The sequence below is a fragment of the Phyllostomus discolor genome, chromosome X, assembly GCF_004126475.2.
Source record: "Phyllostomus discolor isolate MPI-MPIP mPhyDis1 chromosome X, mPhyDis1.pri.v3, whole genome shotgun sequence".
NCBI classification, from domain to species: Eukaryota; Metazoa; Chordata; class Mammalia; order Chiroptera; family Phyllostomidae; genus Phyllostomus; species Phyllostomus discolor.
The window spans coordinates 79,861,478-79,888,658 of NC_050198.1; the positions used below are offsets into that span (position 1 = coordinate 79,861,478).

General features: G+C 38.4%; 1 protein-coding gene across 3 annotated transcripts in view; it reads right to left on the bottom strand.

Annotated features, from left to right (window-relative positions):
* Positions 1-8,358: 8,358 nt before the first annotated feature.
* The window catches only part of ZDHHC9 (zinc finger DHHC-type palmitoyltransferase 9), a 36,480-nt gene continuing 17,657 nt past the window's right edge, over positions 8,359-27,181 (bottom strand). For 2 of the 3 annotated variants that reach the window (XM_028522497.1, XM_036016679.1), the window contains 6 exons: positions 19,463-19,600; positions 18,492-18,540; positions 17,402-17,504; positions 16,236-16,339; positions 15,750-15,846; positions 8,359-9,930 (listed from right to left, as the gene is read on the bottom strand). In XM_028522497.1, coding sequence (XP_028378298.1) covers positions 9,814-9,930; positions 15,750-15,846; positions 16,236-16,339; positions 17,402-17,504; positions 18,492-18,540; positions 19,463-19,600 — 608 coding nt within the window. In that variant the 3' untranslated portion in view covers positions 8,359-9,813. Of the gene's footprint in view, positions 9,931-15,749; positions 15,847-16,235; positions 16,340-17,401; positions 17,505-18,475; positions 18,541-19,462; positions 19,601-27,181 lie in introns of all 3 variants that reach the window. The other variant, XM_036016680.1, reaches the window with a different exon arrangement.

Here is a 27,181-nt window from a genome sequence, read left to right on the forward strand (position 1 = left end):
GATCTTGTAAGGAGAGTGGGGTGGGATTGAAGCAGTAGTGGAGAGAAGTGTTCACTTCCTACATTCTTGTTTTATTTCAATTTCAAAAGTATCTGTTTATTTTAATATCTATTTTAAGGAAAAATATTTCAATTTAAACAAAAAAGAACCTTAAATGAGTATGCCCAAGACTCTGGCCTCCAATTTGGGGTATTAACAAAGTCATTATCCTCCTGCCTTTTGGCACAAGCTTCTGGAAAAATGGAGGATAGGGATTGAATAATGCCCAAAGTGTTTAAATCCCCCCATACCCACACCAAGGGGACCACATCAGAGGAGATTCCCAAACTTTTCAAAACCCTGAGCAGCACCTATCTATTAGGTCTAACTTGGGAAAACAAATATATCAGAAAAAGTCAGACTGAAAAGAGTATGTTTTAAAGTCTTCCCCTGGCCTGGGGAGGGGCTCAGGGTGGCGATTTCAGAGCTATCAGGCCCCAGTTTGGTCTGTAGGCTGGATACAGGCTCAAAGTAGGCAGTTCCGCTAGGACTGTAATGATGGCAGGACTCTGGGAGGGGCAGGTGAAGAGGGGCATCAACTGCAGGCTTGGGCCTGAAGGGTCAAAAAGGCAGTGCCAGCTGGGGCTATAGCCCAGGGCTCACTGCTTTTCCTCAAGGCAGGGCTGACAGAACCTCCTTTCTAGCCCCATGGACATCTAGAAGATACCAAGTGACTCCCTGAGTTTAGCAAACCAAGATCTAATGTCCAAGATGCTAAGTCGTCACACATGCAGACCTTACATCCCCACTCCCAGCCAGGGATGTCAGAGGCCCAGGCAGCTCTAGCCTCTCTAGCTCCCCTTGGAATAATAGGGGTAGACTGGTTCAAGAGGATGATGGGATTCTTCTCCCACCCATGGAGTCCTCCATGGCCTGGAGACAGCAAGAGGAGCTCCTCTAGGGCAGCTGAGGCCTAGCAGTTAGAAGTTAGTGCCCACCTGAGTTCAAGTCTTGGCTTTGTCACTCACTTAGCTGGGTCATTGTAGACAAGTCGCTTTACCTCCTTGAGCCTCATTTTTCACATCAATAAAGTGGGGATACCATAATTAGCCTCTAGAGGTTGTTACGAAGATTGAATGAACTAGGTGGTCAGTTTCACCTTGGACCCCAGGTTAGTGTAGTGATCAAGAGCTAAGGCTTTGAAGTTAAATTGTATTCAAATCTTGGCTCCACCACTTACTAGTTACCTGACTTCAGGTAATTATACATGTATACATTTCTTTTCTGTAAAATAAGAATAATGATCTATAATGCAATGTATAAATGTATTAAGTCAACACATTGCACACCTTAAATTTACGCCATGTTATATTTTAATTATATTTCAATTAAAATAATTTTAAAATATCAATTTAATTTTAAAATAATAATGATCTAATAATAGCTACTTCTTCAGGTTGTTAGAGAAATAAATGAGATAGTGTTTATAAAGTTCCTTGCACACAGTGACAGTAAATGGTAGCTTTTGAACTTTTGTAACCTCCATGGTACTGAGCTCAAGACTGGGCATAAAGGCCCTGTTGATATGTACTGGTCTACACACAAACTTCTATAGCCTAGAGACAAATTGATATCCAAGGTCCCAGATAGCACTGGGATTCAGACAGCATTGAGTGCTGGACTCAGAGAGGCTGGTGATGGAGAGAAAGCCCACCTAAGGAGCCCGGGTGGCCTGGCCCTCCGTAGTTCAGAGCACGATGATCAACCCTGGACATTAGACTTATTCTAGGCAACTCCCTTGGACAGCTGTGGGCTGCTAGAAGGAAGATAAAGGCCTCAATTTAAGAAGAAAGATTTATAGTCTAGCCAGCTCCTTCCCAATTCAAGGTTAGATGTGCCTTCTTCCTCCTGGGCAAGGAGAAACAGCTGGGGGCATGAGCATATCCCACCTGCACTATCACCCCTCTCACTTGCTGCCTCTATTTCTCACAATCTTGCCTTAGACTTCTCCAGACAGTTTCTGATCAGGTCCCCCAAAATCCCACAATGAAGGCTCTTGCCTCCACAAATCCTCCAAAATCCTATAACAGCATGGTCTAACACAGGCCCCAGCCACTGTTTCCAGTTCTCAGTCATGCAGATCAATGCCCACGTTTTCCACATAAGTGATAGGCTACAGTGGGGCCATTAAAGACCAAGGGCATTAAAACCAAAGCTAAAGGGTTTTTAAAGGGAAAAATGGGCACTGATCACTATAGTTTTAGTGACATTCAATACCTTCCCCCCTGCCAAGTCAGGAAATTCAAGATGAGGTATAACATTTCCCAGATGGGGAAAAGAAGTGGCTCTCCCACCTCCTTCACAATACAGGCCACCTTAGCTTCTCACACAGCTTCAGCCTCATTCTATATTATTCAGCCAACAACACAATCGAGTGGGAAGGAACTGCCTCCCCTCTAGACCCAGCCAAGACTCCTCCTCTAGGAAGGCCTTAAATAAACAGAATTCTATAGCACTTGATATGTAGGCTTCACCTTTTCCTATAACTTCACAGTTACCAATATAGCATTTGTATACCATTGCCTCTGGGACCTGCCAGGGATAGCGTCAGAACGAGCCCAGGGCAGTGGCCCTCACAAAGGGACAGCCAACTTGACTGTGGGAACCCGACAAGGCAACTTCCTGACTTCCTGTGCTAAAGAAACCCCACCATCAGTTCAATTTAAGTGCAGGAGTCTGGAAAGAGAGTTAAGAGATTTAAGTTTTAACCAAAACCCAAAATCAATTCCCATATCAACTTGACTATTTTTAGTAAGCCCTCCGTATGCGAAAAATGAAGAGATTATTGGTCAAATTAATCCAAAATGGTTATATATATATATATATATATATATATATATATATATATCATTCTTGTTTTCAAGTCACTTAGAGGAGAATGGTTGATTTCATTCAAGTGACATTTAGAGTTATTCAAACCCATTTATCTGTCTATTCATGGGTTATGCTGGAAAGCTCTCTGGACAGGGAGTCAAGTCATCTGGATTCTGATCTTGGTTCTACTAGTAACTGTCTATGTGACTTATGGTAAATCACAGTACTTAATTCGATGAGAGAGGAAGAGTGAATGCAAGTGGCATGCGCTAGATGATCAGTATGCTCTTTTCCGTGATATCCAACAGAGCCCAGGTTTTATGACAATTAATCATCTTGTCTCTAATTTGAACAAAAAACTACAATGCTTTTAGCCATGTTAGAACAGCCAGATAGCTGAAAATGGACAGGGGCAGCAGGCTTCAAGAAAGTGAAGGGGCATGGAATATTAGGGAGGTAATTCTACTCCAGGTTCCAGAGTTGTAAAATCACTTCTAAATCATGGCCCCCTCATTTCCTGCCTGGCACGTGGTGGAGTGTGAGCTATCAAGCTCTCATTTATTAACCAAGTAGAAAACCCTTTAATACCAGAAGGAAAATAAACACAGGATTTGGACAGCCAAGTCACAGAGTACAAATGTTAAGAAACCTAAGGCAGAGGGGATGTGCAGAAAACATTTAAACTCATTATAAATGGAAGGGATAGAAATTATGTGACACTGAGATACCAGTTTACAACTATCAAATTACAGATTGTTTAAATGAGGTGTGTTTAAATGTTTAAATGTTTCAATGAGACATGAAGCAAGCTCTATGAGACACTACTTGGCAGTACAAATTGGGACAGCCTTCCTGTGAAGGAATTTGGCCATATATGTCAAAAGGCTTCCAAAGAACATCCCATTTGATTCAGTAATTCCACTTTTAGGAATCTATCCTAAGGAAATAATCACAGATATGCCCATAGATAGAAAAGTTCATCACAATATTATTTACAATAATAAGAAATTGAGTACACAGGGCATGATGTGGATTTATTAGTCTGGTACATAAAAATTTAAAACCCACTCAGGTAAGAACACTCACATGGTAGTTTTCAAGCATGAAAATTGTCCTCTGAAACTATCATCATTTTTCTTCTTTACAGAAGGCTGCTAATTGGATTTTGGTAGTTCTTACCTCAAGAGAACTTGAATTATTTGGGGGAAAGTGCATTCAAAAGAAAATATCTTTCATATTCATGTTCAGAACCCAGCAACTTGGAGTCCAATTTTCAGTATTTTAACTACCTCAATAATACTGTGAATGTAAGATATTGGGATGGAGATCCCAAATTGAAACAACTGGTGCCTATGGTAATTTAATGTATTGTCAAATGTTTTTATTAATTGGTTTAAATGTTACTCTTGTTACAGAATATGCCTTTTTAAAAAGCTTATAATAGTACTTTCCTGGTTTATATTTTTAAAAGCTAAAGAACACTGAGTTAATTTTGGAGAGGGGTGTAAAATAAAATAATTGGTTACTATTGCTGCATTGCTGCATACCCAGGGTGGGGTGGGTGAGGTGTTTAGAGAAGCAGAACTATTTTTTAAACATTAGGTCTTTGTATAAATATAACTCACAACTGCTAGCTTTGGGGGATGCAGGTGGGGGAGTTAATGCGTGTTTCATTTTGTTTCACTTATTGATTAGTTTTTAAAGTTAATGCGTGTTTCATTTTGTTTCACTTATTGATTAGTTTTTAAAGTAGGTCTTTTTTTTCTGAGATTATGGTACCATCATTAAATGTGTACTGTGAAGAGATTAATGATGTGTATAAAGGGCTTTACCAAAGTCCACTAACTAAACACTACTCAAATACAGACTGCAAACCAAACTATATCTGTTATGACATTAATTGCAGGTGGTGAGTAATGGCACTAAAGTCTACACCAATGCAATTAGACGAGTGCTATGCATTTAATTTTAAAATAAAACTGGTTTTCAGCAAAAATATAAGAAATCGGAAACTTCTAAATGTCTGACAATAGGGGAAGGGTTATGCACATATTATGGAATCATTAAGAAATATTTTCAAATAATTTCTAATGATATGAAAAATGCTAAGTATAGAAGCCAGATTATAAAACTATATTCATAGTTAAATTCCAGTTATAAAATATGCATGTTTAAAAATATACATGCACCAGAAAAGACAAGAAAGAAATATACCAAAACATTAACAGTGATCATTATACCTTAGTAACTAGTTTATGAGTGACTCTTAAAGATCTTATTATTTTCCCAATTTTCAATAATAGGAATGTGTTACTTTTTAGAAGCACATTACGGGTGTGAAGAGAGGAAGGTTTGTTTATTTTATAAGTTTTCCAAATATTTAGAAGTAGAAAAGAATACTTGAGATAATCCAGTCCAATGGTTCTCAACTCTATCAGCCCCAACCCTTCCTGGGTATATGCAATATTTTGTAATGCACCCTTTGCCATGCTAAAAGGAAATTCATAGTTAATATAACCTGCATTTACATTTAATTTCCAGAAAAGCAATATAATAATATGCTAATATACTAGTGATAATATAAAAGAGAAATAAATGGAAAGTGGTTTATAATAAAATAATATGTATTGCAATATGTAAATGCTTAAGCAAGACTATACTTAAAGATATAAGAAAGTAGTCAGATGTTTCCACTTATATATGTAGATTCACTGTGAATTCAACTGCTACAATGGAAGATTAATACAGGTATTATGTTGTATTGGCAACTTAAACACCCATGAATGACACTGCTATTGGTGATATGATATTCAAAATTCACAACTCTTGGTAAAGTTTTGAACAAAATAAAGTACCATCTGCCCTCAGTTTACACAAAGATTGCATTCCTGGAAATTCAGTGTATAATTAAAATTGTAAAAATATATTTTGTGTTTATCTGTGTAATAATTAGGCCTAGCTAATTACACTAGTTTTTTCCACTTACAATGATGTCCTATATGCTATTCAAAAGTTTACAGATACATATTTCCAGTTCCCATTCCTCTTTCATGTTTACTCAAAACATGAAATGTACAATGACTCCTTTTTTTGTGAGATGAGCTTGCATCCTTTAAAACTAATGATACTCACAGTTTTAGCATTTGATAATATTTGTAAAACCTATCACTTAAGAACAACAAGCAGACCTGGCTGGTGTGGCTCAGTGGATTGAGTGCTGGCCTGCGAACTGAAGGGTCGCTGGTTCAATTCCCGGTCAGGGCGCTGTGCCTGGGTTGTGGACTGGGTCCCTGGTTGGAGGTGTGTGAGAGGCAGCCAATCAGTGTATCTCTCACACATAAATGTTTCTCTCCCTTTCTTTCTCCCTTCCTTCCCCTCTTTCTAAAAATAAATAAATAAAATCTTTAAAAAAGAAGAACAAGCAATTCCTAGAATGTATTCTCAAAACTTACATAAGTGCTTTTTAAATGATTAGAAACATTGCTCTTCTTTAACAGCACCAAGACTAGGGGGGAAATTATCATTTTTAAACACCACTTACTGTGATCCCTTGATGATTTCCCCTCACCTGGCCCCAGCCTCAGGAGTATAAAATCAACTGAGCTGGAAGAAAAGGACTAATAAGGCCAGACCATGGGAAGAGGGATGGGGGCTAGGTTGCTAGATTACCCCTTGAGCCAATCCAAATGGTCCCAGAGGGGTACCAGATATAGGATAGGACCTTCTCTCTGCCCCACTAGGCTGAGAGACCTCTCAAAGTAAGGGGGTCAAAAGGTGAAGGACAGGACCAGTCACTCATGCTAGGCACAAGTAAAGAAATGAGGCAGAAGCAGAAAGAAGCAGACATCCCTGTATTTCTAAAACCATTCAAGTCTCCTTTGTTAATTCGCCCCCCCCAAAGAAAGATTTCTTTATTAGGAAATAGCAGAGAGCAAAAAACCCACCACACATACATATTTGTAGGCTCACACATAAGTGCAGAGATTTACATATTAAATTGCATTTAAGTTAGAAAATAGATTTAAAAACAAAATACTTTTTCTTTCTCCAGCAAAGTAAAGCAATTTGGTCAGTAGGAAAGGAGATTTAGGGGTAATGGCAGGAAGGTTAGGGCAGGAAGAATGGAATTTAGCTGCTATAGAATTAGAACCCACCACTTGCCACTGGGGGAAAAAAAGGAAAGGGGGAGTGGATGCTGTCTGTTAGGGAGAGGAGGGCACAAAAGCCAAATGGACATGAAGAAATAGCCATAAATAGCCAAAGTTCACCAACCCCCAGAGGCTTTGAACCTGTGCCAACCATCCTTGTCTGGGGAAGTAGGAAACTTAAGGAATGCAAAGGAAGGGAAGAGGTGGAAAGAATGTATGCCATTGAAAGGGCCAATTCTCCAATCTCCCCTCTGATCAGAACTCAGATGAAGGACAGTCCAGGGGGGTGCACGGTATGAATTGAATAGGTCTTCTGGCCAAGGTCTTAAATATAGAAGATTTATACAGGTAAAGAAAGAGGACAAGGAGTATAAAGCAGAAACCTAAAAAACATTATTTCATACTAGAGATATGAGATTTCCATGTTGACTTTCACCTTAGAAAGAGAAAGCTCCTCTGATTGGCCTAAGGGTCAGCAGAAGAGTGGTTGAGGTAAATTAAGGGAGTAGAAAAATCCAACCTAATCCAGGAGAGGAGATGGGCTAACACAGGATGGGCTGAGAAGTAACTGAAAAGGCATTCATCTCAGTGACAGGTTAACTGGAAAAATCTAATAGCTTCCAAACTCCCCAGGCTTGGCCTTATTTTGAACTAACTAAAATGTAACTACAAGGACAAATTGAGAGAGCCAGGAAGAGAATTTCTGGTAAAGTAGAGGCAGAGAAGAGAGGAATCCGAGTTAGAGTCAGTGTGTCTCTGTCTCTGTCTCTGTATCTCTCTCAATTGCTAAATTCAAACTCTGCTATAAGGAAAACAGAAAGATGTAGAGAAAAATCTGGAAGCAGCCAAATTTCATTAATTCTGATTAACTGGAAAGAGTAAGACAGGGATTTGTAAGGAGTCTTGATTATAGACCATTTAAAATGAAATATATACGATCACTTATAAAAGATCACTAACAAAGTATTTCCCGGGGGAGGTCCTGATAAGCCTGCTTTAATAACCAAGACATCTACAATTAACAGCACCCATCTGTATAAACACAATATCTCAATAAAAAACTTGTTTTCTTAAGTTAATATATCTCCCAACACTCCCTATCTTGCTAACACTGTATATTGCCTTGAAAGCCCTTTCTTTATAGTCCAGTATAAGGTAAGCTTTGGCCCAGAATGTAGTAGTGATCAATGGAGAGTTTGGGAGCTATCGGTCCAACCCAAGGGTCCTCCAGAAAAATGAAAGTATAGGTAGTAACTAGCAACCCCTTCAACCCCCACCCCATCCCCACCCTACCACACAAAGATACACACCCCCATGATGATTCTTGAAATATAAGGGGGAAGGAGGAGGCAGGCAGTTTACATTAGACACAGTTTAATCAACTCCAAATAGATTAAAAGTTCTGATTTACACTTCTCCCTCCCCATAAGTCATCCAGACAGGACCCTGACTTAGAAAGAGAAAAACACAGGTGCTCTAGGAAATATAGCCACATATAATACATAAATCTTCTTCCCTGAAATAGAGCAGGTCCTGAGCAGAGCTGATGCGGGGGGGTTCATAGAGCACCCCCAGGGTGAAGTGGCTCTGGGACTCTGCAGGTGGAAGTGCTGGAAGAGTGAAGCTTGGCAGAAGCCCCCGGTGTGGTTATCAAGCCCGAGGTGGGCCAAGGCCTTAGAGTGGGTTACCCAGGAGGGCAACAGTGCTGGGCTTTCCCTCCTCACTCAGCCAAGGCCTAATGGAAGTACTAGTTGCCTTTTTGTTTTCTTTTTTGAGTGGACAGAGGGAGAGGAGAGGAGAGGAGAGGAGAGGAGAGGAGAGGAGAGGAGAGGAGAGCCTCTCTGTGCCTTGGTTTCCCCTTTTGTGCATTCAGGGCCTCTTCAGGCCTTACACAGGGAATATAGAGGGGAGGGGTAGTGTTTAAATGAGCACTCAGAATTCCTCAGGAAAGGAACTGCCAAAGTGCAGACTTTATTACTGCCATTCTTGCTCTTAATGGGAGCAAGAGTCAAGAAAAAAATGAAAAGGGGCTAATGAGAAAGGAGGAGAGATGAAACAGAGAGTGCAAAGGGTGATGCTGTTGGCAACTCATAAACTCTTACTGAAAATGGTACAGGTATTAAAAAGTTTCTGGGTAGTCTATAAGAAATGTAAATTGTTATCTATCTGCAAATACTTACATATATCTAATTGGGGAAAAGTGGGGCTTGGGAATTAGAGAGTGGACAGCGGAGAAAGAAGAAACTACATGAATAAATACAAGTGGAAGCTACCTGATCCACTTCTGAAAGGATTTGTTGGCAATGGTGGCACTTTGTAGCCAGGAGATTCCTCCAGCCCCACTCACCATCTTCTTAAATTCAGAAGATCCCAAGAATCCAGTTAGGATTCCCCTGCCAGAGTTCTCTGTGATCACCTCTTATGTCATGCAGCAGCTGGAGAGGACTGAGCCAGTCTCAAGAACCTTTAACCCCAGAATTTGACCAACCACCCCAAGCAGGAGAGCTAAGATCTGAAAGGAAGAAAGGGGAGTTCAAGGAAATTCCGTGGCTGAGGCTGTGAAAAACTAGTGTCAGGGCCTAAGAGACCCATTAGTCCAGTTACCAGAGATCACTGACATCTTCTGTGACTGCCTTGAGCTCATAAAAAAACAAACAAACAAACAAACTTGCAGCAAGAAAACGCCAGTGTGCCATTGGGTGATAAAGACCAAAGAAAAACACCTTACTTGTTCTCTGTCTCAGATTTATCTTCTCCCTTTAAATCTCTCACAGCCCTAATTAAACAAACAAAAGTCTGTTCCATAGACAGGCTACTTCTCAGCTTTAGCCACCTCTTGTGGTGGCTCTGGGGGTTCTGGGGGTGGCATCTCTTCAGGTGTGCTGGTGTCCTCCAGCATCTCATTTGAGCTCAGATGTTCTGTTAGGGCCTGAGAAGGAAAAGACATCAAATTCAATATAAAGCTCATCTTCAAAATTCAAATACAGATAATCAGTAGACACTGAGCCTTTCCTCTGAACCCATCAACCCACACTGATGTTATAGGTATATAACCACCAACACCAAACACAGAACCAAGGCCCAAATATTATTGTCTTCTCAGCAGAGTGCAACTGATATTTATTTGAGTTCTTAACTGCTGTGCAGAGATGCTTCCATTATTATTCATAATAATAACAATGACCACAAACAATTACACAAGCATTTCTCCTTCACAACAGAATGTTATAGTGTACCATACTTGCCTAACAAGGCCTGACCCAGTGGCTCTCAATCTTGTTTCTGCCCTAACATTTGGTTCTCTAGAACAGTAATTCTAAATCAAAGAGGGTAGGGTGGCAAATTTTTCAAATGATATATGTGGTTTCAAAATGCCCCCAGAGTTATTCTAAAATATCACCCTTCCCCACATTCAACTGAGAATCACTAACCTAAATTGTTATGATTTAAGACCAGACTTATCAGAAACATGATATTCAAAATGAATATAATAATATACAAAAAATGGGTTTGCTGTAATTCAAAAAAGAAAATTGAAAATTTAGGAAAAGCACAGTAAAGAACAATTATCTACCTTACAAAAAGCATTCACTTAAAAGTAAGATTCTTTTTTATGTATTTATTTCTTTATTGAATGCATTGAGGTGACACTGGTTCACAAAACCATACAGGTTGCAAGTGTACAACTCAATAAAATATCATGTACACACTGCATTGTGCACCCATCACCCTAAGCAAAGTCTCTTTCCATCCCTTTTTTCCCCACTTTTGCCCACCTCCACCTACCCACAACTCCCCTTTTCCTCTGGTATCACCACACTGTTGTCTGTGTCACCACATTGTTTTCTGTGTCTATGTTTGTGTATATATATATATATATATATATATATATATATATACACACACACACACACACACACACACACACACACAAAGTCTAGCCACTGTTGATATAATGAGAATGGTTTGTGCAACATTGATGTATCCTGGCAGCCAAGAAGAGTGGACAGGAATGAGCACACATGAACAGTGATGACTTCACTATACTAGTCAGTGGGGGCAGTAGATACCGTTGAGTGAGCATGTGTATTGTGTGGTCATTATATTCACAATGACTGATTGAGTACAGCTATGACTCTGCATCAAATTTTGTGTTAAGCTTGATCATTCCTCCATAGAAACTATTCAGGTGATTCAGAAGGCCACAGTTATGGGCAACTGGTGATTGGCAGCTTCAGCACAACACTGCACCCACTCATACATCATGCTCATGTAGAGTGTTTTGGCAAAACATCAAATCACCCAGGTGATTCAGCCCCCCTACAGCCCAGATTTGGCGCCGTGTGACTTCTGGCTTTTCCCAAAACTAAAGTCACCTTTCAAAGGGAAGAGATTTCAGACCATTGAAGAAATTCCAGAAAATATGACAGGGCAGCTGATGGTGATTAGGAGAACTGTGTGAGGTCCCAAGGTGCCTACTTTGAAGGGGACTGAGGCATTGTTGTCCTTATTGTCATATGTATAATGTTTCCTACATATTCTTCAATAAATGTCTCTATTTTTCATATTATATGGATGGATATTTGATAGACCATATATATAGTGTGTGTATAGACTATATATATATAGTTATATATATAATATCTATATATATAATATATATAGTTTTTGCTTAATCCCTTCACCTTGTTTTAACCAATTCTCTGACCTCTCTGCCTTCTGACAGCTGTCAGTCTGTTCCATGTATCCACATCTCTGTTTCTATTTTGTTCATCAGTTTATTTTGTTCATTAGCTTCCACATATAAGCAAAATCATATGCTACTTGTCTTTCTCTGACTGGCTTATTTCACTTAGCTTAATAATCTCCAGGTCTATTCATGTTGTTGGAACAGATAAGAGTTCTTTCTTTTTTATGAACAAGTAGTATTCCATTGTGTAAATGTGCCATTGCTTTTTTATCTACTCAGCTACTAATGGGCACCTGGGTTGTTACCACATCTTGGCTATTGCAAATAATGCTGCAATGAACATAGGTGCACATATATTGTTTTGAATGAGTGTTTTGGGTTTCTTAGGATATATTCCCAGAAGTGGGATCACTGGGTCAAAAGCCAGTTCCATTTTCAATTTTCTGAGGAAACTCTACAATGTTTTCCACAATGGCTGCATCAGTCTGCATTTCCTCCAACAGTGCAAAAGGGTTCCCTTTTCTCCACATTCTTGCCAACACTCATTTGTTGATTTATTGATGGTAGCCATTCTGGCAAGGGTAAAGTGATATCTCATTGTGGTTTTAATCTGCATTTCTCTAACAATTAGTCACAGTGAGAATTTTTTTTTATATGTCTATGGTCCATCTGTATGTCTTCTTTGGAGAAGTGTCTATTCAGGTCCTTTGCTCATTTTTAATTTTTAATTTTTTTAAATATTTTATTTATTTATTTTTAGAGAGAGGGAAAGGGAGGGAGGAAAGAGAGACAAACATCAACTTATGGTTGCCTCTCACACACCCCCTACTGGGGACCTGGCCTGTAACCCAGTCATGTGCCTTGACTGGGAACCAAAGCACTGACTCTTTGGTTCACAGGCTGGCACTCAGTCCACTGAGCCACACTGACCAGGGCTGAATAAATAGACAATAAGGTTGGATAACTCACAATTCTTAATTTCAAAACTTAACACAACACTATGGTAACAAAGACAGTTTGGTACTGGCAATAAGAATAGACATATTGATCAATGGAGTGAGATTAAGAGTCCAGAAACAAACTCACATTTACAGCCAATTGATTTTTGACAAGGGTGTGATGACAATTCAATGGAGAAAGAATAGTCTTTTCAACAAATGGTACTGAGACAACTGGATAGCCATATGCAAAGGAAAGAATTTGGATCCCCTTTCTCTCATCATATATAAAAATTAACTCAAAATGGATCAAAGACCTAAATGAAAGAGCTAAAACTACAAAACTTTTAGAAAAAAATAGAGGCATAAATCCTCAAGATCTTGGATTAGGCAACTCTCTTAGATCTGAGCCCAAAGCACAGTAACAACAGCAAAAAAGATAAATTGGAATCAAAATGTAAACCCTTTTTTTAAAGATTTTATTTATTTATCTTTAGAGAGAGAGGGAGGTAATGTAGACACCAGCCTGCAGTGTCCACAGCGTTATGGATGAAATGAGACAAATTCACATGGATTACCAAGTCCTTTGGAGGAAAAGGGACAGCATGGCCACTCTCTCAAGGGGAGAGTGCCTACCCTTGCCTTGACAGGCTTTTATTGGCTTTCTAATAACATACATCAAAGAAGGTTTTCATTCATTATACTTAGGCTTGCTTTAGGTAATTACTTTTTACAGATAGCAATGGAAAGGACGTTACTGATTACTTCTTACAGATTAACAAAGAAAAAATGCTGCAAATGCAAGGGAACGATAAGAGTAATTGGTCTGGTTACAGTTTAGTCCTTGGGAGAATTAGCAGACTTCAGGAAGTTACTTTAAAGATGTGCAGCATTTGCTGCCTCAACTCAGGGTGAGAGAGTTTTAGCAAGAACAAGTCACAAAGCAGCCTAGGTATAATGCAGGCCTGATTTCCCACAGGAGAACCAATCCATGGGTTTGGCTCCTGTGTGCCACAATGCACCTATTGGGCTTTTCAATAGGGCTGAGCTACAATTGCCATTGACAGGCAGATTAGTTCACTGCAGGAAAGGAAGCAGAAAGAGAGGAAAACATCAGTGTGTGCTTGTCTCTCATGCACCCCCTATTGGGGACCTGGCCCACAACCCAGGCATGTGCACTGACTAGGGATCAAATCCACGACCCTTTGCATCACAGTCTGGCACTCAATCCACTGAGCCACACCAGCCAGGGCAAAATTTAAACCTTTTAAAGGGCACCATCAAAAAAGTGAACAGACAACCCACAGAATGGGAGAAAATGTTTGCAAGTCATATATCTGATGAAAGACTTGTATATAAAATATACCATGTTTTCTTACCACTCAGTAATAATATAAAAAACCCAAGCAACCCAAATGGACAAAAGATCTGAATAGATGCTTCTGCAGAGAAGATATATAAATGACCAATATGCTCATGAAAATATATTCAACATCATTAGTCATCAGGGAAATGCAAATTAAAACCACTATGATATACTACTTCACACCCACTGGGATGGCTAAATGCCAGAAAATAAGTGGTACCAAGGATGTGGAGAAATTAACTTTCTTTTTTTTTTAATTTTATTGTTGCTAAAGTACAGTTGTCTGCATTTTCCCCATAACACTCCCCCCACCCCAGCCATCCCCAACTTCCTCCCTCGATTCCACCCTCCTCGGTTTTGTCCATGTGTCCTTTATAGTTGTTCCTGCAATTAGAACCCTAATACACTACTGATGGGGATGTAAAATGGTGCAGTCACTTTGGAAGAACAGTCTAGCAGTGCCTCAAAAGGTTAAACAGAGTCATTATATGGCCCAGTAATTTCAGTCTCACATGTAGAGCTAAACGAAATGAAAACATATATTTCCATGCAAAAACTTGCACATGAACAGTCATAGAGGCATTATTCATAACAACTGAAAAGTCTGCTGATTGGTGAATGGATAGACACAATGTGGTCTATTCATATGATGAAATATTATTCAGCCAGAGGGGTGGAAGTGGGCAAAAGGGGGATAAATAGAGATAGAAAGAGACCTGACTTTGGGTCGTGAGCGCATGATGCAGTATGAAGATGGTGTTTCATTGATTTGTACAGTTGAAACCCGTATGGTTTTATTAACTAATATCACCCCACTAAATTCAATAAAAAATATTATTCAGCTATATAAAATAATGAAGTACTGCTACGTGCTACAACATGGATGAACCTCGAAAATATTATGCTAAATGAAAGAAACCAGTCATAAAGGACCACATGTTATATGATTCCATTTTTACAAAATTTACAGAAGAAGCCAATCTATAGCAAAAAAAAAAAAAGTATATTAGTAGTTGCCCAGAGATGGGGCTAAGTGAACTAGGGAGAAAGAGAGAGTAACTGCTAATGGGTACAGGATTTTTTGAGGGGCTAATGAAATGTTTTTAAAATTGACTTTTGGCATAACTATATAACTATAAATATACTACAAACCAGTGAATCATACAGTTTAAATAGGGAATTTATGGTATGCAAATTATATTTCAATAAAGCTATTATTTTAAAATTTTTCCAATAATAAACTTTTATGAACATACTTTATTAAGTACATCTTGAGCAGGACAGCTGGGAGAGTTCCCACAACATCTGCATATTCCAGTGAGGAAGCCCACTTCTACCAAGGTATCTACACCACTAACTCCAGCCCACTCCCCAACCCCTATGTTTGCTCTTACAGCACTTTATGCTCCCCTAATCAAGGCACTTTTCATGACATGAAGCAACAGCCTGTTCGTCTGCTCTCTTGTCCCTACTAGACAATGAATTCCTTGAGAGCAGGGACATGATTTGCCTTGTTCACTGGCATATCGCATATCTAGCACAATGACTGCCACAGAATGTCAAAAAAAATGACTAGGTTCTAATTTACCTCAAGGGCACCAAGATCTAAGGCAATGTCAGAGCAGAAGCAGAGACAGGGAAGCTGGAGTAATTGGACATGAAATTGCCTAATTATATCTCTTTTAAGGTATAAATTTAGGCTGCACCCTCCATCACCAGCTTAGCCTTAAATTCTTCAAGTCAGGAACACTTACTGGGCTCTGTGGCAAGAGGCTGCTACTGGTCTCTTGAGTACTAGGAGGTCGACTTCCACTTTCCTCCAATGGCAAAATACCCCTTCGATCCAGCACACTGAAGGAAATAGGACAGTTAATAAAACACTTCACATTTACCCCTCCAGCCACCCACCCACAGAACACTGCCATGCGTACTGGAAAACATAAACCTGCCATTTGACAATCGAGTCTGATCCTAGCACATGCCTCCTATCTTCCACAAATCAGGGAACAATGCATTAACTGGGGGGAGGGGAATGAAATAAAAATGAAAGGTCATCCCTTCAAAACAACCAGTCTGAGGTCTATGTATGGTCCATGTAGATATGGCACGAAGATACAATCCCTGGAAAGACTGATTTGACACCAGGAGGTCACATTCAGAAGAAGGCATCACACCAGGTAAAAGGATGGGGTTGAGCTGCTTGTCCCAAGAGTGCCAGGACCTTCTAGTCCCCTGAGTACCTGGGAGGCAAGGGGCCACACAACACTTCACAGCAGTTCTTCACAATGTTGCCATGGCTGTAGGGATTCTGGACACGATTCTTCCCTGTCCATGAGCCTTTGATCTGCAAGATAAAAGCCAAGGCTTACATTGAAAATTATATTGAAGAAATACATGCAGCATGGGAAGATGAAAAAGTTCTGGAGATAGATGATGGTAATGGTTGCACAACATCATGAATGCACTTAATGCCACTGAATTATACACTCAAAAATGGTTAAGATGGTACATTTTATATAATGAGTATCTCACCACAATCTACAAAAATAAACACAATGCAGAGCCATGAGAAAATGTCCACAATAGAGTAAAAAAAAGCAGATAATTCATTTTCATTTAAAAATATGAAATATACTGATGAATAAAATAGGAAGAGAGTCATGGATACATGGAATAGACAGGCAACTGTCAAAGGGGAGAGGGGAGGGGGAAGTGGATGAAAGAAGGTGAAAGGATTGACCAAAGAACATATATGCATGACCCATGGATACACACAATAGTGTGATGGTGGCTAAAGGGAAGGGGGTGAGGCAAGGGCTGGGTGGAACTGAAAAAGGGAAGTGGGGAATGGGGATATCTGTAATAGTGTAACCAATAAAAAATAAAATAAATAAATAAAAATAGAAAATATATATATCCACATAAACAAACATGGGAACAAGTCTAGAAGACTATAAATCATACCATTAACAATAGTTATGTATAGGAGATAAAGTTACAGGGACTTATTTGCTATTTTTTGCTTATCTGTATTTTCTAATTTTCTGCAATGAACATGGATTAATTGGTAACTTTTAAAAAGCAATGATTTATTCAGTGTACCTGTTCTTGTCAATTCCAAATCTAGGGACATCAACTAGCCTTTAAAGATCTACGAATAGCCAAAGACTTTGTACCCCCTCCTCCCAACCATTCAACCTCTTCTTCCTAAGGCTCTACAGGCATTCAGCTCCAAACAAAACAGTCTACTTTCTCTTTCACACATCAGATTTAACAATCTCCCACACCAGGTTCTGCCTGCCTTGACTTCCTAGGCCCTGGAGACTCAGTTCTCTAACAGGCAACAAGAGAATAGGCTTTGGGGAAAAGAAGAATATGTGATGAGGAGATGGGAAAGTTGACTCACGTCTTCATTGGTTGTCTGGTTGAGAGCCACAAGGAAAGTGTGAAATCCAGTCAGTCCCACGACGGACCAGAGTGTGAAGAAGCAAATGAGTACTTCTAGAACAGTGAGGTGATGTTAAGGAATGTTGAAGAAGCCACAAAAGCAGACCTTCAGCCCTTCTCATGACATCAATCATACCATCTTTTCCTCTCAGAACATATATTACAAATGGCCAAGTATCCATATATAGGAGATGAATTCTTTTTTAAAGATTTTATTTATTTAATTTTTAGAGAAAGGGGAAGGGAGGGATAAAGAGAGGGAGAGAAACATCAATGTGTGGATGCCTCTCACACGCCCCCTACTGGGGACCTGGCCCATAACCCAAGCATGTGCCCTGAGCAGGAATCAGACTAGCAACCCTTTGGTTCGCAGGCCGGCACTCAATCCACTGAGTCACACCAGCCACGGCCTATAACAAATGAGTTCTACACTCACTGAGTACATCCCTTATGACAGGTAAAGGACTTCTGTCTATTCACTATGAGTAACTCTAACGTCTCTAGTGTATTTAAGTGTTTCTCTGTTTTTTTCATCATTAGCCTTTTGAAGGGGATGTTTAGGAGAGGGCCAAAGCTAAATGATGGCTATCACTGTCAATGGAAAATGCATCAAAAAATAAACTTCATAAATGAAAACTTAGTGGGAAAAACAGGATGTGATTCATAGAAATCCCATCTGAATCTCCTTTTCAGAAATGCAACTACTGTACAAAATCAGCCTTAGCTGTAACATGAAGGTAGACTTCCAGCAAGTTACATAAGCAGTTATTATTGAGGCAAAGACAGCCCCCTAGATTAGGCAGGGTTGAGCATGGGATCAGAAGGAATTGGAAGGGAGGCAGTAGAGAAAGGGGTAAAGAAAGAACCACCCTTTAAGTCCTGGCCATCTTCCATTCTAGTTACTACCACTAAGGCTACATTTTTTAAAATTTTAGACTTTGGCACTCTCTGACATCTGAAAAATGAGATGATGGGAAAACTGCAGAGAGAAAGCATGCTAGAAAGTAGTTAAGAGGGATTTACAGGGACATACTGCCAGGGGAGGATATGTTCCAGGAGTTTCTTTCAACGTCTCCAGAAAGCCAATTTTCAAAGATTCTATGAAATTGGGAGGAGGAGTAGAGAAAAAAATTAGTGACTTTAGTTTAAAAAAAACAAAATGCACACTTATCCTAGTCTTTACTCACTTCTTTTCTTCCCTATCCCTTGTTACAAGCTGGCAAGAGATAGGCCCTCATTCAGACAAGGGACTCACATTCCCAAACAGGTAGTCTCTTGACTAAAGGGATCACACCTCCAATGCAGGACCTGGCACTGATCTAGACATTTGGGCAGAAACCAAGCATCTGGCTCCCCTCCCTTTTCCTTAGCCTGCAACCATGGGTATAGAGGGAGATATTCATTTATAGATGAAATAAATCAGAAATATCCAAGAAAAATCCTCTTTCCCCACTGATCCATGTCCTCCCTTGTTCAAAATCCAGCTGAGACCTCATAACTCCCCAGGAAGCTGTATTGATCAAGATCACTCCTTTTATTCCACACCCCATCTGCCCTTATTTGTTATCTGCTAATTTTTGTGTGTTTATGTGCTCATGCACACACATGGGTGTGTATTTTCTATCTCCCAAAGTAAACCATAAACTACGAAAAGGCATTTCTCTGGTACAACCTTCTACCACCTGGCACAGGGCAGGTTTTACAAGGCAGAAGAAGAGAAGATAAAAACAGCTGAAATACATCCATAACTTTTGGGATCACCTAAAAAATGCTCAGTACTCTGGGTATAGACCAGTTATTATGGCCCTGTTCCCCAGCAGAGGGTCAGTGAGAAGGCCAACATTACTCAGTAAACACTGACTGATGTGAACAGACAGTAGTGCTCATTTCTAACTGGTCTTAAAGCACTTTTGCAATGGTAAAGTCATGCCAGGAAACCCAACCACTCCCCTTATACTGTCTTCAAGTTTTCTCCCACCCTATCCCCACTCCAACAATAGCCACTACCCTGCATACTCACTGAGAGCCACATAGACGATGTTGAAGGCGAAGACATAGATGGTGAGGAGGGAGAGAGAAAGGATGAAGAGGTAGAAGTAGCGGTAGTTCCTCTTTCCAACACAATTCCCCACCCAGGGGCAGTGATGGTCGAAGCGCTCTGTGAGGGGGGAAGAGAGAGAATCTAGTGCCAATGCCTCCAAAACACAATAAAACCCCACCATTCACATTTGAATAACTAATTCAAAGACCCGAGGATCATTGCCTACTTTAACTGAAAAACAAACAAACAACAACAAAAAAAAACCTGGTTTCTATTTTTCACAATGTTTTCATAGCCATCTCATTTGATCCCCACAATCACCCTGGAAGTTGAGCAAAAGACGATGTTATTTTCCATATTTTTCCAATGAGAAAACTAAGGAACTGAGGGGTTCAGTGATCTGTCTCACTACCAGTTAATAGCAGAAACTTTTTTCCCCAAAGAAAAACCTTAGTAGGTGGGCCTACTAAGTTCAGGAAGAATAACTAGGTGAAAATGGCCAAGGAAAATTTGAAAAATTAGTAGTGTGGTTTTTCTTAACCTCCAGTTAGTAAAAAACTATAAAACTACAATACTTGAAGTGATGTGGCATAACTTAATGAAAGGTGCCCAGAAACAAACTCTAGAATATATAAGAATTTACTGTCTAATAGAGGCAGCATTACATATTCAGTGGTAGAAGGAAGTGTTTTTCCATAAACTACTCAGACAATTGGCTATTTGGTGGAAAATAGGTTAGATTTTTTCCCATATCACTACACTGGTACCTCAGTACTCATCATTAATTCATTCCAGAACTCTTGACGAGTGCAGAAACCAAGGTGTACCTAACAATAAAGCATTTTTTTCTTGCAGGGTGGCATCATGACTCATACAAGTTCTAGCAAGTGTGATGAGTCCTGAACAAGTGCTGAGTGTTGAACATTTTTTTCTCATCAAAATGTGACAAGTGCAGGGTCTGATGAGTTCTGAAGCTGATGAGTACTGAGGTATGACTGTATTTATAAAAATTAATTCCAGATGAATTAAAGAGTTAAAGGCAAAAAAAATAAAAACAAAAAGTAAAACCATAAAATAACCATAAAGAATAGATGAACATTTATCCTACATATGGAATACTTTCTGAACATAAAAGTAATGGGGGAAAAAACACAGATGACAAAGAAAAGTAGACTTAACTCAATAAACTTTAAAAAATATTTTACATATGCTAAAAATACTATAAAGAAAATTAAAGAGAAAAAAACAGTAATGTATGTAAATTTTGTACCTTAGTATATGAAAAGTTCTTACAAATCAATAGTAAAGTACAAATACTCCTTCAAAAATAGTCATAGGGAAAAATAGATAGTTAATAAATGCCATATAAATATATATTTTAGTCATGCCAGGTAGCTCAGTTGGTTGGAACATTGTCCCAATATGCTAAGATTGTGGGTTCGATCCCCAGTCAGGGCACATAAAGAATCAACCAATGAATACATAACTAAATGGAATAACATCTCTCTCCCTCTTTCTCTCTTTCTCCCTTCCCCTTCTCTTTTACTCTAAAATCAATCATTAAAACATTTAAATAAAGAAATATGTTTCAATGTTTTCAGATTCAATAATAATTCAGTGTAAAAATAAGAACATAAAAATAATATCCAGTGCTAGGTAGAATAAGGTACAATGGACACTCTAATACACTGTTGGTGGTAGTATAAATTGAGAGAACCTTTCTGGAAAGCAGTTTAGCAGAAATCAAGACTCTTAACAATGCTCACCCTCCTTTAGCACAATAAGTCAATTTTCAGTAATTTCTCAAAAGGAAATAGAGATATGTACAGAAATTCAAGTTCAATGTTTTTAATTAAAATTTTATTGTGGTAAAATATATATAATATAAAATTTGCCATTTTAATCATTTTTAAAGATTTTATTTATTTTTAGAGAGAGGGGAAGGGAGGAAGAAAGAGAGGGTGAGAAACATGAATGTGTGGTTGCCTCTTGCACGTCCCCTACTGGGGACCTGGCCCACAACCCAGGCAGGTGTCCTGACTGGGAACCGAATCAGAGACCTTTTGGTTCACAGGCCCGCACTCAATCTACTGAGCCACACCAGCCAGGGCTTTTTAAAAATTATTTTTAAGTGTATGATTAAGTGGCATTAATTACACTCATAATGTGTAACCACCACCACTAACTGCTTCCAAAAATTTTCATCCTCCCCCTAAAGAGAAACTCTGTACCCATTAAACAGTAATTCTCCATTTTCCCCTTTCCCCAGGCCCTGGTAACTTCTAATCTTCGTTCTACTTTTATGAATTTTCCTACTTTAGGTATTTTATATAAGTGCAATCATATATGTCCTTTTGTATGTGGCTTCTTTCACTTAGCATTATGTTTTCACTCAAGGTTTATTCACGTTGTAGCACATATCAGCACTTCATCCCTCCTTATGGCTGAATAATATTCCATTGTATGAATATATCACATTTTGTTTATCCAGTCATCTGTTGATGGACACTTGGGTTGTTTCCATCTTTTGGCTATTGTGAGCAATGCTGCTGCAAATACTGACATACAAAAATGTTTGAGTCTCTGCTGTCATTTTCTTTGGTATTGTTATGGACAGAATTGTGCACACCCCCTGAAATTCATACATTGAAGCCCTAACTTCCAATGTGACTGTAGTTGGAGATAGGGTTTCTAAGGAGGTAACTAAGGTTAAATGAGAACATAAGGGTGGGGCCTTAATCCTATTAGAGTGGTATCCTTAAAAGAAAAGGACAGGATATCAGGAGTGCAAAAGCACAGAAAAAAATGGACTTTTGAGGACACAACAAGAAGGTGGCTGCCTCCTGTAAGCCTAAGAAGGAGGCCTCACCCACCAGAAATCAATCCTGCCAAGACCTTGCTCTTGAGAATTTTAAACTCCAGAACCATGAGAAAATTAATTTCTGTTATTTAAGCCACCTAGTCAGTATATTTTGTTATGCTGCCACAAGTAGGATAATATAGGTATATACCCAAGCGTGGAATTGTTGGGTCATATGAATTCTATGCTTAACTTTTTGAAGAACTATGAAACTTTTCCACAGTGGTTGAATCATTTTCCATTCCAAATAGAAATGTATGAAGGTTCTAATTTTACTACATCTGTAAACTAAATAATTTTGAGACTTCTGCCAAAATGGAGGTGTAGGTAGATACACTTTGTCTTCTCACACAACCAAATGAAGGAAAACAACAAATTTAAAAACAAAAAATAACCAGAACTGCCAGAAAATAGAACTGTATGGAAGTCTGACAACCAAGGAGTTGAAGAAACATTCATTCAGACCAGTAGGAGGGGCAGAGACTGGCAGCTGGGGAAGAGAGGACAGCAGATCAAGGCAGCAGCTGGAGGACCGGTCACGTGAGGTGGTGGCTGGTGGACCAGGTGGTCCCAAATTTGCATGCAGATAGCCAGGAAGAACAATTGGGGAATGAGACAGACCAGGCAACCTAGGGTTCCGCTAGGGGAAATAAAGCCTCTGGCAGTAAAAACCTAGGGGATTGCAGCAGTAGGAGAAACTTCCAACCTCACAGGAGAGTTCATTGGAGAGGCCCACAGGGTCCTAGAAGGTACACAAACCCACCCACCGGGAATCAGCACCAGAAGGGCCCAATTTGCTTGTGGGCAGCAGGGGAAGTGACTGAAAGCCAGTGGGAAGCTGAGTTAGTGGTATTGTTTCCTCTCAGACTCCTCCCCCACAGACAGCACCACAAAGCAGTGACATGGGTTGCCCCACCCTGGTGAACACCTAAGGCTATGACCCTTACAATGTAACAGCTTCTTGAAGAGAAAAGAAAATATGGCCCTAATGAAAAAACAGATCAAATATCTAAAAATAGAACTAAACAATGAAGAAATAGCCAACCTATTAGATGAAGAGTTCAAAACACTGGTAATCAGGATGCTCACAGAAATGGTTGAGTATGACCTCAAAATGGAGGAAAAAGTGAAGGCTATGCAAAGTGAAATAAAGAAAAATATACAGGGAACCAGGACTCATCAACAATTTGAAAAAGAAGGAAGAAATAAATATTCAACTGGAACAGAATGAAGAAGCAAGAATTCCAAAAAAAAAAAAAAAATGAGGAGAGGCTTAGGGACCTCCAGGACAAGTTTAAACATTCCAACATTCAAATCATAGGGGTACCAGAAGGAGAAGAGGAAGAGCAAGAAATTGAAAACTTACTAGAAAAAAATAATGACGGAGAACTTCCCTAATCTAGCAAAGGAAATAGACTTCCAGGAAGTCCAGGAAGCTCAGAGGCCCAAAGAAGAAGGACCCAAGGAAACGCACACCTTGGCACATCATAATTACATTACCCAAGATAAGAAGAGAATCTTAAAAGCAGCAAAAGAATGGAAAGAGTTACATATAAAGGAGCTCCTATAAGATTATCAACTGATTCTCAAAAGAAACCTTACGGACAAGAAGGGGCTGAAAAGAAGTATTCAAAGTCATGAAAGGCAAGGACCTACATCCAAGATGACTCTATCCAGTAAAGCTATCATTTGGAATGGAAGGGCCAATAAAGTGCTTCCCAGATAAGGTCAAGTTAAAGGAATTCATCACTACCAAGCCCTTATTATATGAAATGTTAAAGGGACTTATCTAAGAAAAATAAGATCAAAAGTATGAACAGTAAAATGACAACAAACTCACAACTATCAATAACTGAACCTAAAACAAAACAACAACAAAAACAAACTAATCAAACAACTAGAACAGGAACAGAGTCACAGAAATGGAGATCACATGGAGGGTTATCAGCAGGGAGGTGGAGGGGGACAATGAGGGAAACAGTACAGGGAATAAGAAGCATAAATGGTAGGTAGAAAATAGACAACGGGGGGTTAAGAATAGTATGGGAAATGTAGAAGCCAAACAACTTATCTGTATGACACATAGACATGAATTAAGGGAGGGGTACAGGGCAGAGGGGAATAAAGGGTGGAAAATGGAACAACTGTAATGGCATAATCAATAAAATATATATTTTTTAAAAATTAAGTAATTTTGATTACAGCATTAAAATAATGAATAAAATAGAATTATGAATAATATCTAATGAAAGGAAACTGCCTAAATAAACTAGACTATAACCATATGATAGATTATATAGTCACTAAATTAAAATATTTTAAAAACATGTATTAAAGATATAAAAATATGGTTAAGATATAATGTTAAGTAACAAAGCCAGCAATAAAAACTCTATCATGTGTGATCTAATTTTGCAAACAAGAGTGAGAATGGAAGGAAATACAGCAAAATGGAGAGTGAATTTGAGTTTAAGTTTTATTTATACTTTCTGTACTCCCCATATTTTCTACATTGAAAATGTATTATTTTAATGAACCAAAAAGGCACAAATAAAATACATGGTCCGGCACAAATAACACCCATTTTTATTATAAATTCTTTTATTACAAAGTCATAAGCATGTAATTCTGTAACATAACAATGTCATACTCAAGCACACCATATGACATTTTAGGTGAAATGTTCAAATTAAAACTATAAATTTTTACACCCATATTATTACCCTACCAACCACACTCAATCAGGCATTACTTCTGCTGAACCCTATATATCATTTTTAAAAAACAATGAACTGTGTACTGTCAAAAAAATAAGGCAGTAAGAATGATACATCTCCCAGTTAAAGGGCTACAATATATCTTTTCAGAAAAGTGAAGTAAACTGTAGAAAAAATTGGCATGTTCAAGCCTTACCCTAAGCAAGCTTGACATATAAAAACATTGGAAATACAGATTTAAATGGATATGCTTTTATTGTATTTTAAATAACACTTTTTCTAATAAAATAAGCAATATGTGCTCATTGTAGAAAACTTGAAAAAATTTTAAATGAAGGAAATGATGTCACTCATAATCCCACAATCTATAGATAACAAGATAAAAGAATTCTAAAGCGTTCCTTGAATATCTCTTTATACATATTTATATTTTTTAAATGTGTAACTGAGATCACACTATACATGTACCCTATCTTTTGTTTTATTTCATTTCACTTTTTGGTATAAGGTTTTCCCATGAAAGTCCACTGTATAAATATCCCACAATTTATTTGACCATTTGTCTACTGGTGGACAATTATTCATTATTATAATAATACTGAGGTAAATATTTCCATACCTAAAATTTTACCACATTCCTGATTATTTCCTTAAGAATTTCTAGAAAGATAATTACTGACATCAAAGGGTATACATGTTTTAAGGCTTTTATAAATCTTATTAGGTTGCTTTCCAAAATGTTTCTTCCAATTTACACTCCTAACAATGTAGCAATGAGTATTATCAGGTTTCCTTTGCTGATTTTCTAGATTTAAAAAATCTTATTTTAATTTTTATTTTGATATTTAGTAAGGATAATTTAAAAAAATTTTTTTAGATTTTATTTCTTTTTAGAGAGAGAGGAAAGGAGGAAGAAAGAGAAAGAAACATCGCTCAACTGCCTCTTGCACACCCCAAACTGGGATCCAGCTCACAACCCAGGCATGTGCCCCAACCAGGAGTTGAACCAGCAACCTTTCAGTTCACAGGCCAGTATCCAATCCACTGAGTCACACCAGACAGACCAAACTTTTTTGATGTTTAAGTAGCTAATTGTATTTTCTGCTTTATAAACTCCATATTTCCACTGAAATGTTAGTGCTTTTTAAAAAAAAAAAAAACCTCAATTTGTCTGTTTTTTATATTTAAGAATATTAATGAGATGAAATTCTTTATGAAAACCCTCACATCAGATCTTCTTGAAATGTCAACTTTTCTGTCTCATTTTAAATGGATTTCAATTTATAAAAATCCTATCTACAAAAAAAGAAAGATATAGTTGTGTAATGTTAACTTTTAATGTTGATTTAAAAATAAAGTGAGCCAACTTTAAAAAATCCTATCTACATATAGCTTTTTTGCCATATAAAACAAGATATATCTTTTCAGCCTTTGTCTAAAGAACTGACTGATAAGAGGAAAGTAATGTACACAGGTCTGATCCATGACATATATAAAGAATGCTGGATGTATGTCTATTGATAGTATAAGGAATTGTACACATATGCCTATTGATACACATAATTACTGACTGTTTCTGATCTTTCCCAGAGCTCAGTACACAGTAGACAGTGATTAAAATTAAGCCACACACACATGCAGATAAAGGCACAGATACATTTGTTATGCACACACCTATACCTGCCAACCTTGCAGCAGCAGCAAAGAAAGAAGAAATCAGGGTTTGGAAATCATGCATGTTCCATCTTCATCTCTTACTAATTATATGAGTCCACACAAAGGTGCTCATCTATTTCCTTATCTGTAAAATGGGAATAATACCTATCTCATGGGGTTCTTAAAAGTCTTAAATAAGAGAAAGGGAAAGCACTTCACACTGTGCCTAATGTATAGTAGGAATTCAATAAATGCTAGGAACTCTCTTCTTGGGAACACTACTTCTTACAAGGCCCTTCCTACCCTGATGCTGCCCTCCAGTGGACTAGGGTTCTCCTCCCACTATGTAAGGTTGGTTCCATTTGAAACAGGTCTAGTAGAGGAACAATCTAGATTTAAAAATCAGGCCATTTATTTTCCCATTTACCAAAAAGGTATTTTTTTTTAATTTAGACTGGAAGATAT